Raw genomic sequence first — 14,536 nt, 5'->3', positions numbered from 1 at the left:
CTGAGCACGAGCGCTTCCTGAGTTTTAGTGTAATTTATAACTGCAATAGAGCACCACGGAAATTAGGAATGTCTCATTAGATCAGCCTGGCCTCCTCCACTCAAGCAAAAGAATTGTTGGATGTCAAATGTCAAAACGCTACAATATATACCGAACTGGATCTTATCAGAAAGATAGCTCCATGTACTGCACCTTGTTTTTGGTAATTCTCCATCATCTTTCCTCCATCTTACTGTAGGGACTGGGTCTCCTCTTGCCTCACATTTAAACTCAGCGCTGTCATCCACAGTTACAGCCAAATTACTCGGTCTCTTCACAAAAGATGGTCTTTCTAAAAGAAAAGGAAGGAAAAGGGGTATTAGAACTACAAGTCTAGCAGTTCCGTGCCTGAATTGCGATTTTCCCAGACTTCCTGTTTTTAGGGCAACAGGAGCAGCTCCACAAATGTGATGGAGGCGATTCTGCCACTGTTCCTCTAGCTGCTGACCCCAGGACAAGTGTTCAGCCTGGCGGCAGAAGGTCCACAGCCCTGTAGGTGGCTGGCACTACAACCACCAACAGTGGGGGCACATAGCCTCAGTGGCGGCTCAGGATCCAAACAGAGGCTTCTTTACTTCTTACATAACATCATATCAAATATAGCTAAAAGAAACACTACTTATGCAGAAAATCTAAACACATACCAGTCCTCAAACAGAAGCAGGCTTGCTGCAAGGCCCTGGAATAACAATTACTCACCTGCTGCGCTGCTTCCAAAGACAGAAGGCGCAAACTACATACTGTCTCACTGGACGTTTTGACACCACTGTGCATCTATACACCAAGTCTAAGCCCAGCACAGTATCTCTATGAGAGTGTTTGCAGGTGTCACCAGCGACTCGTATATGAGGCAATCATTTCAAATGCTCTATTAGAAAGAGAACATTTTCTTTCACTAACACACAGAGAATAAAACAAGCCAAAAAACCCCACAATGTCTTTGTAATTCTTGTTCCTGAAAATTGCTGTTATCTCTGAATCACATTCTAGGGCATGGATGAGCAAAGCCCTGGCTCACCAGAGTCATCATCAGAGAGATTAATTACTGCATACTTTTTCCGAGGCTTTCCAAAACAATATAGGATCTCAGTACAGGCTGTGTAGTTCTGGCAAATCAGCTGCCAGTTGGAAATTTCAGGGAGGGCATGAATACACTTTACTACCTAGACATAATAACAGGGTCCATAGCTTTATAATGCAGGGATATTAGTAGAGTTTCACTCCAGACTGAAGGGCAATGAGGTTTGCACATGCACAAGGAAGAAAATGTTGTTAACAATTAGTGGGATACTCCAGGAAGGATCACCCATCTAGAGAAGCAGCATCTGATGACAAAAGGATGTCCAGGTTTTATAATCTGTAAAAGAACAGGAAAGGTTTAACAAGGGAGTGTGCTTTACAGTTTCCTTTGCCTAAGGCAGATGATCTTGTTGCCTATAAAGCTGTGAAAGCTCTGAGGGAGTTTGGAAGACAGCTGCGCGTTTTGACTTGCACGTACTAAAGATAGAAATATCATCTCCCTGGAACTGCAGGAGTCTCAAGCCAATGGCACAATCAGGAACTGCATACCCCAAAACATGCTGTAAGTTTCTCCTAGAGAAACAAAGAACTGGACAGAAGGATAAAGAGACAACCCCATATTCTTTGTGTCTGATATTTGTGTTAGGTTTGACAAGGCTGGTTCTGAACATCACTTTGGCTTTGCAAATAGATTTGGAGTTTCAGTACTAAAAAACCTTAGTGAATGGTGCAGAAAGGACTGAAATGGAAGTGAGGACTAATCAAAGCCCTATAAAAGAACTTCCTTCTTTCTTGAGGATGTCCAGACCAACTGGACACTTGTGTTACAGGAAACTTGCCTGTGTCTGCAATGTTAGGCAAGTAATGTTAGATGAAATAACAAGCTGATCTTTAAGCTGTCAGTCCTAGGCTAGCAGTATCTTCAAGAAATGAAAAATAAAACAGTGACTTAGAGAAATGAACGTAACTGTGAATTAAAAAATACATATATAAACATCCTAACCCCACCTATTTTCTTGTAGGTACAATAAGCATAAAATCTGTATGCAGCACAAAACATTCCAGATTAAACTTCACTGTACAAACAGTTTTGGGAAGAATATTCAACTAAATTATGAAAGAGAAAAAGGGCTGTTCTGGCAAGGCTGAGACTGCTGTGCAACACCAAAAAACACAAAAGGCATATAGTTTTTAGACCAATTTCCTAAAGGAAGAGTAATAGTCCAACAAGAGTTTTTGTCTGCCCATTCATACTCCTCTTTTCAAACACATAAATGGATGAGGGAAATCAGCACTGATACTAGTATAAGTACTTATCTCTGTCACACAATTATTTGGTAAATAAAAGGAAAGCTTAGCAAGGATCACTTTGAAGCTTTCTAATATTATGGTTTCCGGCATATAATCCTCCCCCTGATTTAAAGTAGAGACCTAAAGCGAAAGTTCAACTTCCAAATAACCACAAACGATAAACAGAAGATTTATGTTGAATGATATTAATGTACGAAGTCAGCACGCTTCTCGATCTAAGACAGGCCTGAGCTGAAAGAATAAAGTGTATTAAAGACTTCTAGACATAGACTGATAAGACATTCAAAGCTCTACTTTCCTGTTTAAAAAGAAAACCTTACTTGTTTCTCCAGGCTGAAAATCAGAAATACATTTGAAGAGAAAACCAGATGTAGAAAAGGAAGGCAAAGCAAGCCATCTCTCTGTAATGAATCTCTCTTAAAAGTTTTCAGCAGGAGAATTAAAGTAATACTTTCCAACATTGATTATATAACAATCTATATTATGATTCTTTGCTTAGCAGTAGAGTGCCCTGACGGATAGTTAACCAGTACAATTAAACAGGAGCCTAGTGTCAGTACTATACCCATGAGATGCCTTCAACTCTACATTTTGCTTGGAAGTTCTAAATCAATTTGACAATAAATTTCTCCCAAAGTGCTTCAAAGTGTCTATCTACAAACAAACAACAAAAAAAGGAAACAACATAGCAGATCACAGGAAGTCTTTCTTAGCTTCTAAAAAGTTACTGCACTATCTCGCTGGATGTTGGTAAGATTTCAGCAATTTTAAGATAGTATATGATCTCATCTCATTAAGAAAAAGCCTGCTTCATATAAAACTGTGAAGAGGACTTCAAGTTCCATATGCCTTGATTCTAAAAAGCAGTGAAGACAGATGAAAGTGCCAAAGACTGAGAAGACAGGTCTTAGACTCAAATTAAAAAATAAAATAAAACTAAAAAAAAAAAAGGCAAGAGCCAGGACAACTACAGCAGCATGGTAATGGAAACAGAATAGTTCTGAACTCACGGCTTGGATATTCTCAGGTTGGACAATCCTGTGATGATAAAATTTCTATTCCTTCTGCAAATAGAATTTAGCTACCTCACACATTCCCTACTTTGAAGTAACATTAGATGCAGTTCGAACGAAGACTTCCAAAACTGTAACTACAGAGATCAGGAGACAACCCTTACATGCTGAAGATAGTCTGAGATTTTGCAGTGGAATTACAGCTTCTTTTCTGCAATGGCAACAAAAAGTATAATTTTCAACTAAGTTATCTTGAATACAAATCTATTTTTAATGCTAAGAGGAATTATCATTAGGATCATTTGAACAAGAAACCTCTTGTATCTTTGTAGCACACTACTATAACTTAAAAGATAATTGTTTGGAATAAAAATTTAGAATAATTCTGATTTTCTTTAATGAGAGAGAAATATTAAGGGTCTGCTTCATGATATTAATTTTTGTTCCACTATTTTTATCTTTCTGATGCAGTCAGTAAGCGCTGGAATTATTCTCAATTTGAAAGCCAAGTACAAAAATGAGTTCTGATAGCAACAACATTCCAAGGTGGGCTGCTAAGGCATTAATCATCACCCATTTGCTGGGACACAACTGTGACAAAACCATTTTCAATATAAACACTGAAAAGGAAGCAGAGAAGAATGACCCCTAATAAAAAGTTTCCTAGGAAAAATGAAGGTTAGACATTTTCATTTTCATGGACATTATCTCTAGCACAGCCTTAAAAGAGGAGTTCTTACCTAAAACAGTGAGCTCCGCCACTTCACTTTCCCGCTCTCCAACCATATTTGTTCCAACACAAACATACTTGCCGGCATCATTCTTTCTTGTATATGCGATCATAAGCTTTCCTCCTCTGATCTAGGAAAATCAAGGTTATATTCATTAACTTGAAAAAGGCCTTTTTGTTATAGATAATGACAAAAAACAAGTTAGCAGTGATTTTCCAAACCATGAAAAATCAAAAAACCCCTCAAACTTATTACTTAGTTTCCTCTTCTTATGCAAAAACTTGCTTATCTGAGTCTTATTTTTACAACTCTGTTTTAAAGTCTCTTTAAAGTGTTTTAAGTTTATACTCCTACTACTCTTTTTTTAATTTCTGCCTAATGTAATACTGGCTTTTCAATATTCCATTTAATGCTCATGGGCCAGAAGCAGTACACTTCCTTTCCAAATACTACTGTATTTTAATATAATTAGACAGAGTACTAGAAATTAGCACTAGATATAAATCCTATTTTCACATCAAGTGCTGCAATGACTTTTTCTTGGTAAGAAATGTATGTATTATTCTACTATAGGTCAAGCTTGCTATTCTGAATGAATTTTGTTTTTATTTTGGTTTTCGTTTCTAAAGGAAACAATGGAAACTTCTTACCCTTTACGTCTTCACCTTTAAATAAACAATTTTAAAGGCTGATAAGCAGCTGGGCAGAAACAATTAAATCCTAATTGAGAAATGAATTAATAATGTTCCGCTCTCAACTCTTAATTCCGTTCTTTGGAAGATAGTGGAAACCAGGAACCCAACACGAAACAACATATTTCCCCCATGTAATTCCAAATTTCATTACTTTATTCAAAAATATATTAAAAGCATATGAAAAAATCTGAGCTCCATTTATAAACATTTATTCTCTCCCTTGTTTTACAAAATGGTCAAAAAGTTTCAAAGTTCAACAAAATGCAGTGAAATTGCATAGACAACTGAATACATACCATGTTTACTGCAATTATACTAAAATATTACTTAATTATATCAATTACATTTTTAAGTGAACATATGCTTATGACTCAAATCACATATGATAACCACTGAAGTTCAAGACTTGGGTGGAATAAAAAAATAAAGCTACACTAAAGCGTCTAATGTGGTCAGTGACAAGGAGAACGTTCTCAGTATGACGTACTTTGCTCAGCTTGCCTGCAGCTAGAAATCTATCCCTGAAAATTTGACATCTTGAGCAGTGTTGTGCTCTTATTATCATTGTAAGATGTACGCACACAAAGATGACAGTCAGTTATTGAGATAAATGAACATGCACATGTAATGCAGATAGTGTTGCATACGAATTTCATTCTTTTGCCTTTGGCACTCATTGTTTGAGAACAAAAAAGGTATGTCTTTTATCATCCAGAAATCTAGTAATGCTGAAATTTCCATGGGGATTTGAGGCAGGAAGAATGGAAAAAATAAAGGTGACCTGCAAATACATTTTCTACATGAATCTAAGCACATTTTTAGATTGTTGATTGCCTCAAATGGTAAGCATGAGAAGAGAATGTAACACATAACTAAAAGTCTAACTATATTTATTCCTGTTTTACATATCCCTAAATCAGAGGATGTTATTTATTTTCAATTAAGGTATGCAAAAGGTTTTAAAAAACAATTTCATACAGATTTCTCTGTGCATTTTGAGGTACTTACATAAATATATCCAGATATAAGTATAAAAATGTATCTTTTCATGTGTATGAATGTTGGAATGCATTGGATTAAACATAAAAGTATATTTGCATGTCACAAGAGTCACAAGAATTACCTGATGATTTCAAACCCATGGCAGTTGAAAAGTCGTGATTTTCATACATATCTTAAAGGGCTTAAGTCCCACTGATGTTCAATAGCACTTGTGCTCCTTTGTGATTTTAGCACTTAAGAAAATCCCATCCAAAGCCTTTACAATATGACATAACTGTGTATTTTGTACAAACCCAAACCTCCAGCAAGAACTATTCTAGGAATGTCTTAGAGATCTTATTAGACTCTAGTGAAATGCTGCCTTCTATCTACCTGCAGTGTCAGATGCTTTATTCATCACAAGTCTCTCTCTTTTTAAAGGTTAGACAGAAGAAGGCACTAAAGCAGAAACATTTGAAACACCTAAAAGATTACTGAAAGCTGCTTCACTTCCAACTTATTTAGAGATTTACATCAGGAAGGATAGATAGTGGAAATATTCTCTCATGTCCCACATAAACCTACGGAGTCTCTCTTTCCAGCCTCAAGGCTAAGGACTAGCCATGGACTTTGAGACACAACTTAGAAAGAAGACACGATATGCCTAGGGAAGGTAGTTGCGGTTCCAAGGTGGAATTTTGAATGCATTTTGTTTATTTTTTCTAGAGTTTTTTTCTTTGTTGATCTTTTTTTTTTCCTTAAAGCAGCAGAAGGGTTTAGAATTTTAGCCAGCATGATGGCTATGTGGGTATATCACACTTCCATTAAAATGTGAAAAATTACACATTTCTGATAAAACGTGTAAGTGCATGTGGAATTATACATGTCTGCAACTGAGCATTCATAGATGGCTAAAAGACAAGTGTACTTCCTCCAGTGGTTCACTACCCAAGTTTTCCACTAATTTTTAATGAACATCTATCCACCCTGTGGGTAAGAAAGAGTGATGAAGCCCTTCTATTATTAAAACACTGCAAATCAAAACTGTAGCTATGACAAATACATATGCAAAGTCTGCCACATTTTTGCTCAACAGGAAATCCTACAGATACCTATAAGCTACAGACCAATTGCTTTAACTAACAGAAAGTACACAATGAAATACACATGTGCATTTTTGTAGGTATATATATACAAAATTACTTAAAACTCATTTCCTTGTCCTACTAAGCTGTAAGTTCATATCCAGGATTTAGAGCAGCAAAAAGCCAAACCACCTTTCGAGGTAGTATCTGAAACGATGCAAATTAAAAATATTCATAGTGTGTGGACCCTTAACAGTCACTGGGGGTCTTAATTTGAGTGTTTTGGCTCTTCCCCTTCATGTTTGTGCCCCTGCCTGAATATATCAGGTGGACTTTATAGCAGCAAATGATAGTATTAGGGGTTGAAAAAGTGACAGACAGTGTAATATTTCATCCCAAACTACCACAAGAGTTGTTAACATACTAAAACCAAAGAGAAGTCATTTCTCTTTAGTAAACAAGATACACCGAACTGTTCTATTACACCTCTGGTAGATACCACATACCATGGGAAAAGAACTGATTTGCCATCTGCCAAAGCTTTATGTCTAATTCTGAAAAGACAGAAGTAGGTATCATGTTTCATTTTCACAGAAATGATGTTAAGGTATTTTTTGACCTTTTATATCTCCTCAGGATTTTGTTTTGTTCCACACCCACCAAAAATTTATTGGGGCTGTGCAAGCAGAGAATGCAAAACTAACACTGAATGCTGATAAGAGACACAGGTTCTGATAAGCAGTTCACAGATGATCTTCAGTTGCCTGTAACACATATGGATTGTTGCGTTTATATGAACAGAATATTTGATAGCATGGTGGTTTATAAAGATCCATTGAAAGCTATTTTCTGTGACTTGCTTGACCATATTTTGCTCCTCATGAGCAAATTGTCCATTCAAGCAAACTCATTTCATTATTTCTTTCAACAACAGTAAGAAATGTTCCTACAGAAAACTGGAAGCAACCATACAGTTAATCAGGCCTAGAATTGAAAATTATGACTACCTCGCAGCAAAAAATCATATATAAACAATGAATCAAATTTCTCTTTCAATAAACTAAATCCAAAAAACTTATCCAAGGGTTCTACAACATATCGTCAAGTGTTCATATAGTTGTACACATATATACTTATCCTGAGACCATATTTTATATATTTATGTGAGTGGGTATTTGTAAATTTCTGCATGTATAAATCACATCATTTGTCTGTGTTACAAATATTTTGCACCTGTGAGTGACTCATCTACTTTTCACAGAAATGTGATATGGAATATGAGAAAGAAAGAAGCCATGAGAAAAATGTTTGGGAAGTCCAAATACAAAGATCACTGGCATCTTTTCATTTAATTTCTTTTAACTCCTAGTTTCATTCTATTTAATAAATGCAATCTGCACTATTGCAAATTAATTCTAAAACAAACTTAAATCCACTTAATAAATGAAATCTGTACTATTGCAAAATAATTCTAAAGCAAACCTAAATCCATAAGGAAATGAAATTCAGACTGAGGAGTTAAACACTGACCTCTGTTCCTATAACCTCAGCTTCTGCATATGTAATATCACAATATTCACATATACATAATATCACATATTATTTAGAATGAAAATGTGAGGGACGTGATATTAACCTGTCAGACATGGTCCTTACTTTAAAAGTGTACCATCTAATTATAAATGACAATACAGTGGTTAAAGAACAAAGTGAGTACAGGCAATTGTAATTAAAGGTGTCATCAAAGGTAGATACAGCTAAAATAAGAGTGCTTTTATTTCTGACTGGGGAAACACAGAGTTTGCACGTTTCTCCCTACGTGGCCTAGTATCCCAAAACAGATCAGTATATCCATTTTATTACATACCTTTGCATCACAGATTGTAAGGAATGGCATGTCAGCAATAGAAGACAAGTTTGAAGCTTTAATGGAGAAGTTTGGAAAAAGACAGAATACATATATCTAGCTTAAAATTTTATTTAAAAACACGTATCTTGTTCCAGGCCTTGTGAATTCTGTGACTACTTCCCTGCCCACTACAGTTTATTTAAAGAGCAGACACTAGACATAAAAAAAAATTGGAATAAGTCTTCAACAATGATTAAAATTTGTTTGTGTTCACTAAGGTTGAAAAAGATAAGTCTTTCCCATTTTTGGTCTGACGCTATTAGACCTAAAGAAGCTAGGTCTTGCCTTCCCTGGATCAAACACATATAAAATTCTATTTTAAAGAAATTTAAAAGATATTTTTATTGGCCTTTCTATACCATACATATATCTACCATGACAAAATGTAGGTCATTTCACTTCCCACTACCATGCAGATTAGCAAAGCAGTCTTACAATGATGATAGGCATGAAAACAGCGTTTATAATACATGGTGCCAAATGCATAGAAAGATGGATCTACTTAAAAAGAAAGAGGATTTCAGATAGATATATTGACAACTGATCCAAGCTGCCATTTTTGGCACCCCTGCCAATCTATCCAGGATATGTGAGAGTCAAATCAGATTCAATTCTGCTCATGAGAAAGCCTTAGTGTTTCTTACGGCCTCTTCTTTAAAGACTGAATCTACAAGAAAATTGATATCCAGAAAGCATTAAGGGTTTGCTATGCTCTAAATTGTTTGGTGACTTCAGAGGAAGTTGAAGGTGATTCAGCACTTGGCATTATCACAAGACATCAAATATCAGAATGATCATGTGTCGGATATTTCCCCCAATTAACAAGATAGTGGGAACAGCCAAGACATATGTACAATGTCACCAGTAATCTTCAGGAAAGAAAAAACCCTAGCTTGGCATAGAGAGCTTTCAGAAATTTAAAATGATAACAATCCAAAACCTACTTTCTACAAACATTTGACTTTTGTTAATCACAAAGGAAGATTCAATGCAAAATAGGCCGTATTGGCTCACATTAATCAGAACTGATTTCTGAACAGTCAGCTATGTTTATATGAAAATATTTGAACCAGTAAAATACTTTCCTCTAACATTTTCACAGCTATAAGACAAAATATTTATTATGTAGTACTTCCTTTGTTATTATAAACCAAGATTAAAATCCTCCTACAACAAAAGCTTTTTACAACTATCCCCATGGCCTTAAATCCGTTTTACTGAGATCTGGAAAAAAAAATGTGTAGTGACTCCCTGCCTCAGAAACCGCTTCTCACTATAGTATTTACTGTGTACAGAAAACCTGCTAACCTTAAAACTAATTAGCAACACACAAGCACATCCTTTGCATCAGGAAAAAATCTATGGAGCCAACCAGTCTTTCTGCAACACAGAACACACAAGTGAGCAAAACTGTCATTGACACCAAGGGGAATGATGTGCATGTAACTGAGACTAAAATATTTCTGTAAGATTGTAAATCTAGGCCATGGCATGAATCTATCCTGGATGCACTGGGGCATATATAGCTTTCATTGCAATCAGTGATTGAAATCAGAAATAAAAATGAACTTGAATTGAACTCAGTGTCTGGTATGTCTTCATTTCTCTCCCCTTAAGCAAGTCAGATGATTTGAAGTATCTGTTACAAAGGATTTTCTTTCAAGCATCACCACCACTGAGTTATTTACACACCTCCAAGGATAAAATCCTAGACCAGCTGGGGTTAATTAGCCACACAAAGTCTCTTAGGTTTTTATTATGTTACCTAAAGTACCACACATGTAATACGGAAAAATAAGCCTAACAAACCACAAATTTTAAAGACCTTTAAAAAAAATCTATCTGCTAACCATGAAAGAAACAATATAGCCCAAATCTATAAAGACATTTAGCAGCCTATTTCCCACTGAGCATGTTTACATTGCAAAAGACAGATGAAAGGCAATTCTTTAGGGCTGTGTTGAAAAGTCTGCAAGAAAGAAGCTAAGTGTGGTTTCAGCCCGGCTCTCCAGAGACCACATGGGCCTATTTACGTGACCAGAGCCAGTGATTTAGCGTGCTGAAGAGTATGCCTAACCCATGCAAAAGTGGGGGGAAATACTATTTCAGAGGACTCTGCTGCTGATTTCAAGGGGATTTCAGTTCCTAATTGCCACTCTAGGTAGGTCTAGACGACCTGTGTCGTCTTTCTTTTCTAAATCTGGAGTTACATTGGGTGGACAACGATATGGATTTAATACAATTCGATATTATGGGGCATATTTCCCACTTACTACATTTGAAAAACTTTACAGATTGAGACAGAGACAGATTTTTTTTTTATGAGAATGATTTTTAGCTTGGTGACCAAGCCCTAGAAATCATATTCAGATGCCCTAAATTCTGCTGATAGGACACACTGAATGCAGAGTTCCAATTACGCTCTGACAGATCCAAATGTCCATTTATTATCTGCATCAGTTTGGGACAAGCCCAGAAGATACAGTGATAAAAAGTTACTCCCTGTGAACAATCGGATCTCAAAATCACTAAGAAAAGGGAAGCTGTGCAGCGTATGGGTCTCCAACAGCAGAATTTTAATTTTCAACTTCAAAGCTTAGAAGCACCAATAGAAAAAACTTCACTAAGTCTTTTAATCTGACGAAAGTCATTTCTCAGAGTGCAGATGCTTCACTACCATGGTATCAAAATCAGTGATTTTTCAAGGTCCTGACATAGGATCTTCTACAGGGAACTGGTCTGACAGCATTCAAGTTATCAAGAGCTTTGAGGTGGAAGTTCACAGGCCTACAATGAGCTCCCAAAAGAAATTGAAAGGCTTTTAAAATACAAAAGCCATATTTTACTAGACTTAAAAGTACAGTAACTTCTGAAACAACAACCACTAAAAAATCCTCACAGTCTGAGAAGAGAGAATAGAAATAAAAAAATATTTTATGCAATTTTTCTCTTGCTATGAGTCTGTGCAGCAGGTCACTGTTTTCAGCCTTAGTTTCAGCTGTCTGAGTTTGCAGCAAATAAAATTTGCTGGGTTGCAATGAATTTTGCTCAGATCCTCCTAGCCTAGAGGAAGGAGGATGATCCCCTGAGTCTGGCTGGTCACTGCTGGCTCCTCACTGAAGGGAATAGGAATTACAGGCTCCCAGATCCTTCCTGCGACTGCCTCACTTCCGGCACTTGATTGTCTGTGCCAGCCTTCCTCCTGTGAGCTGGCTCTGTAGCTGCCCAAGGGAAGGAGGAATTCCTTCCCTCCTTCCTTCCTCTGGTGGTAAACCTGAGCTACTTATGGTACTGGATACAAACCAAGAGCCAAACCAGTCAAACAAGTCTGTCAGAGATGGCAGAAATGCAGTGTTGTTTTTTTTTCAGACATTTCCAAATGGATATTTTCATAGTTTTGAATTTGGAGAAAGATTTGACTTCTCATTCAAAATATTTTATTTTGAAACTCCTCAATCAACTTTACTTCCAAAGAAGTGTCAGAACTACCAACCTCGCACTACAGACACAGAAATGCTTTGCAAAATTTAACCTTGAAAAGTTATAACATATTTTTTATAATATAAACACTAAAAACCTGCTGATTCTCTGACTTTCGGCCAAGATCAAGTGTTGTGGAAATTAGACCACAGTTCAAGAAAGCACATAATCCCAGGTTAAATTCCTACTGCATTTTAATTTGATCAAGCCTAGGCTTAGCAGAGCTCCAACTTTTATTGTAAGACTATGTTGGACATTGAGTTGTGAAAACATAAAACTTCTTGCACCATTTGTGTAACATGATTTCAAAAAAAGGAACACACCCACTCTAGTCTTCATTTTTCACATGACAGTTAAACACAAAAGTCATGTGTTTATCTGCCATATTTCATTCTCCTATCAGTAATCAGTGCAACTCTGTCAGCAGCACATGCAAGGCATAAATCACCAAATTCCATGTATTTTCTGTGGCCTGTACATGAGCTCTGTGCTACAGAACTGACGTAGAAAAACTGGAGTTGCAGCCAACCACAGACAAATCTGATTATTATTTTCATTTTTATTAAAGGAACACTGCAAAGTTACTGTGCTGGACATTACAGGTGCAGGAAACGCCCCTACTCTGAAGATCTTAACATTTAAAATTACAAAGAATAAGAAGGAAAATGCATGCACAGAGAGGTAAAGGTCAAATCCCCAGATTTCCCCAAGCTCACACAGAAGTCCGGTGTCATTAATTTTTACTTCCCCTTCATGCGCAAATTCAGATCCCCCGGACAGACTCGAATGGCAGTGAGTGACCTGTAGAGATCTCAGCCAGTTCCCAAATGTTCAGTCCCCTCTTGCAACCAGGGTCTGTGTGGTACACACCAATCTTCAGTAGTGGTCAGTGAAACCAGGACCAACTTGGGAGTCTCTGCTATGGCTAAAATAAGCCAAGAGAGGTTACAACCGAGCAGAACGAAGACGATATTCCCACGGTTTGTACATAGTGGTCATTGCTCGCCTGCACTCACACGCTTCCCATAACTGTCCTTTAACCACAGCAGCTCTGAGAGCTGTTGTCTGGGGGCTAGTGCCAGGCTTAGCACCGAGAAATATGGGGCCCGTCCTGGTGATAACACTGCTTGCCTCTGCTCTTCCCACTGAGCCCTCGCCGTGTGTAAATGGAGTCGATTACAGTGTGAATAGCCGAGGAGCTGCGGGGACGGATGCCAGAAGAGCAGTCCCTCTCTGCTCGCCTGCCCACTGCCACACGCTCTTGTCTGCTCCCGGTCGGGGGCTGCCCAAGCTATTGAGGGGGGCTCTGGCGCCCTGTGGCGATAATTGCTTCCTTTGCAGCGGTTCCTTGCTATTCCTCTCTGATGCCATGGTGAGTTTCAACTCCCGGGACAATTTCTGTTGTTGCTAAAAGGCTATCGTAAACTGCACCAAAGAGGGGAGGGAAAAATAAAAAGAAAGTGGCTGGACATAGGGAGAAATTGTTTTGGACACTGGAAATCTCAGCTGCTTAACTTTTCTTTCATTTGAATTTACAACATGAAGAGCAAGTTGGCCTAGTTCTGTGTGGAAATTAGTGTTTCCTGTCTGTGGCAGTTTGCTGTTGGTAGAATGGGCTTGTAAAAGGCCTGAGAAATTAAAATTACTCAGCACTTTCCTTTTCCCAGTCTTTCCTGTGGCTGTGTGCCAGCCTTTTTTTAAACTAGTACTATCTTAACTTACGTAAGAAACCTGCATGTCTTCTATGTGAATGGTATGACAAACATACAATGAACAGGAAGTGATATTTAGAGAAAACTAATTAAAACCTGATCAGATTTCAGTTCCTTTGGTATGAATTAACTTTTTTATTACATTGGCAGGAATTTAAAAACTGCTATTGCATTTCTACAGTAAACTTTCCTCCCTAAATACACAGAAACAGCCACACTAAGCCTCCAAAAGAGATAAAAAAGCAAAAGTAAAAGCATCCAGTCTGAATTAATTACTTAACTTTTAAAGACATTAACTCTTTCAGCCAGCTATTTAGCATGACAAAAGGAAAGGATATATACCTTTTATAGTCCATTTAAAGGACTCATCTGCTTAAGATCCTGACCAAGCTTTCCAAATGAAGATGGCTAAAGTTAGGTGTCCTTGGCTGCTGGGTATAAACAGGGGGATACTCAACACTTGTGACTATCAGACAAATGTATTGCAATCCCACTTTAAAAATCTTGTCCCAAGGGCACAGCATCAAAAGGCACTGCTTGTAGCTGACAGTATGCGTGGA

The 14,536-nt window shown here is 37.3% G+C and overlaps 1 protein-coding gene across 7 annotated transcripts in view; it reads right to left on the bottom strand.

The window, feature by feature from the left end:
* The window catches only part of ROBO1 (roundabout guidance receptor 1), a 739,670-nt gene that overhangs the window by 84,344 nt on the left and 640,790 nt on the right, over positions 1 to 14,536 (bottom strand). For all 7 annotated transcript variants that reach the window (XM_064523274.1, XM_026107996.2, XM_064523237.1 and 4 more), the window contains 2 exons: positions 4,124 to 4,244; positions 193 to 331 (listed from right to left, as the gene is read on the bottom strand). In XM_064523274.1, coding sequence (XP_064379344.1) covers positions 193 to 331; positions 4,124 to 4,244 — 260 coding nt within the window. The remainder of the gene's footprint in view (positions 1 to 192; positions 332 to 4,123; positions 4,245 to 14,536) is intronic.

This window comes from Dromaius novaehollandiae, chromosome 1 (assembly GCF_036370855.1).
Source record: "Dromaius novaehollandiae isolate bDroNov1 chromosome 1, bDroNov1.hap1, whole genome shotgun sequence".
Classification (NCBI taxonomy): domain Eukaryota; kingdom Metazoa; phylum Chordata; class Aves; order Casuariiformes; family Dromaiidae; genus Dromaius; species Dromaius novaehollandiae.
This window is presented reverse-complemented; position numbering and strand designations above follow the sequence as displayed.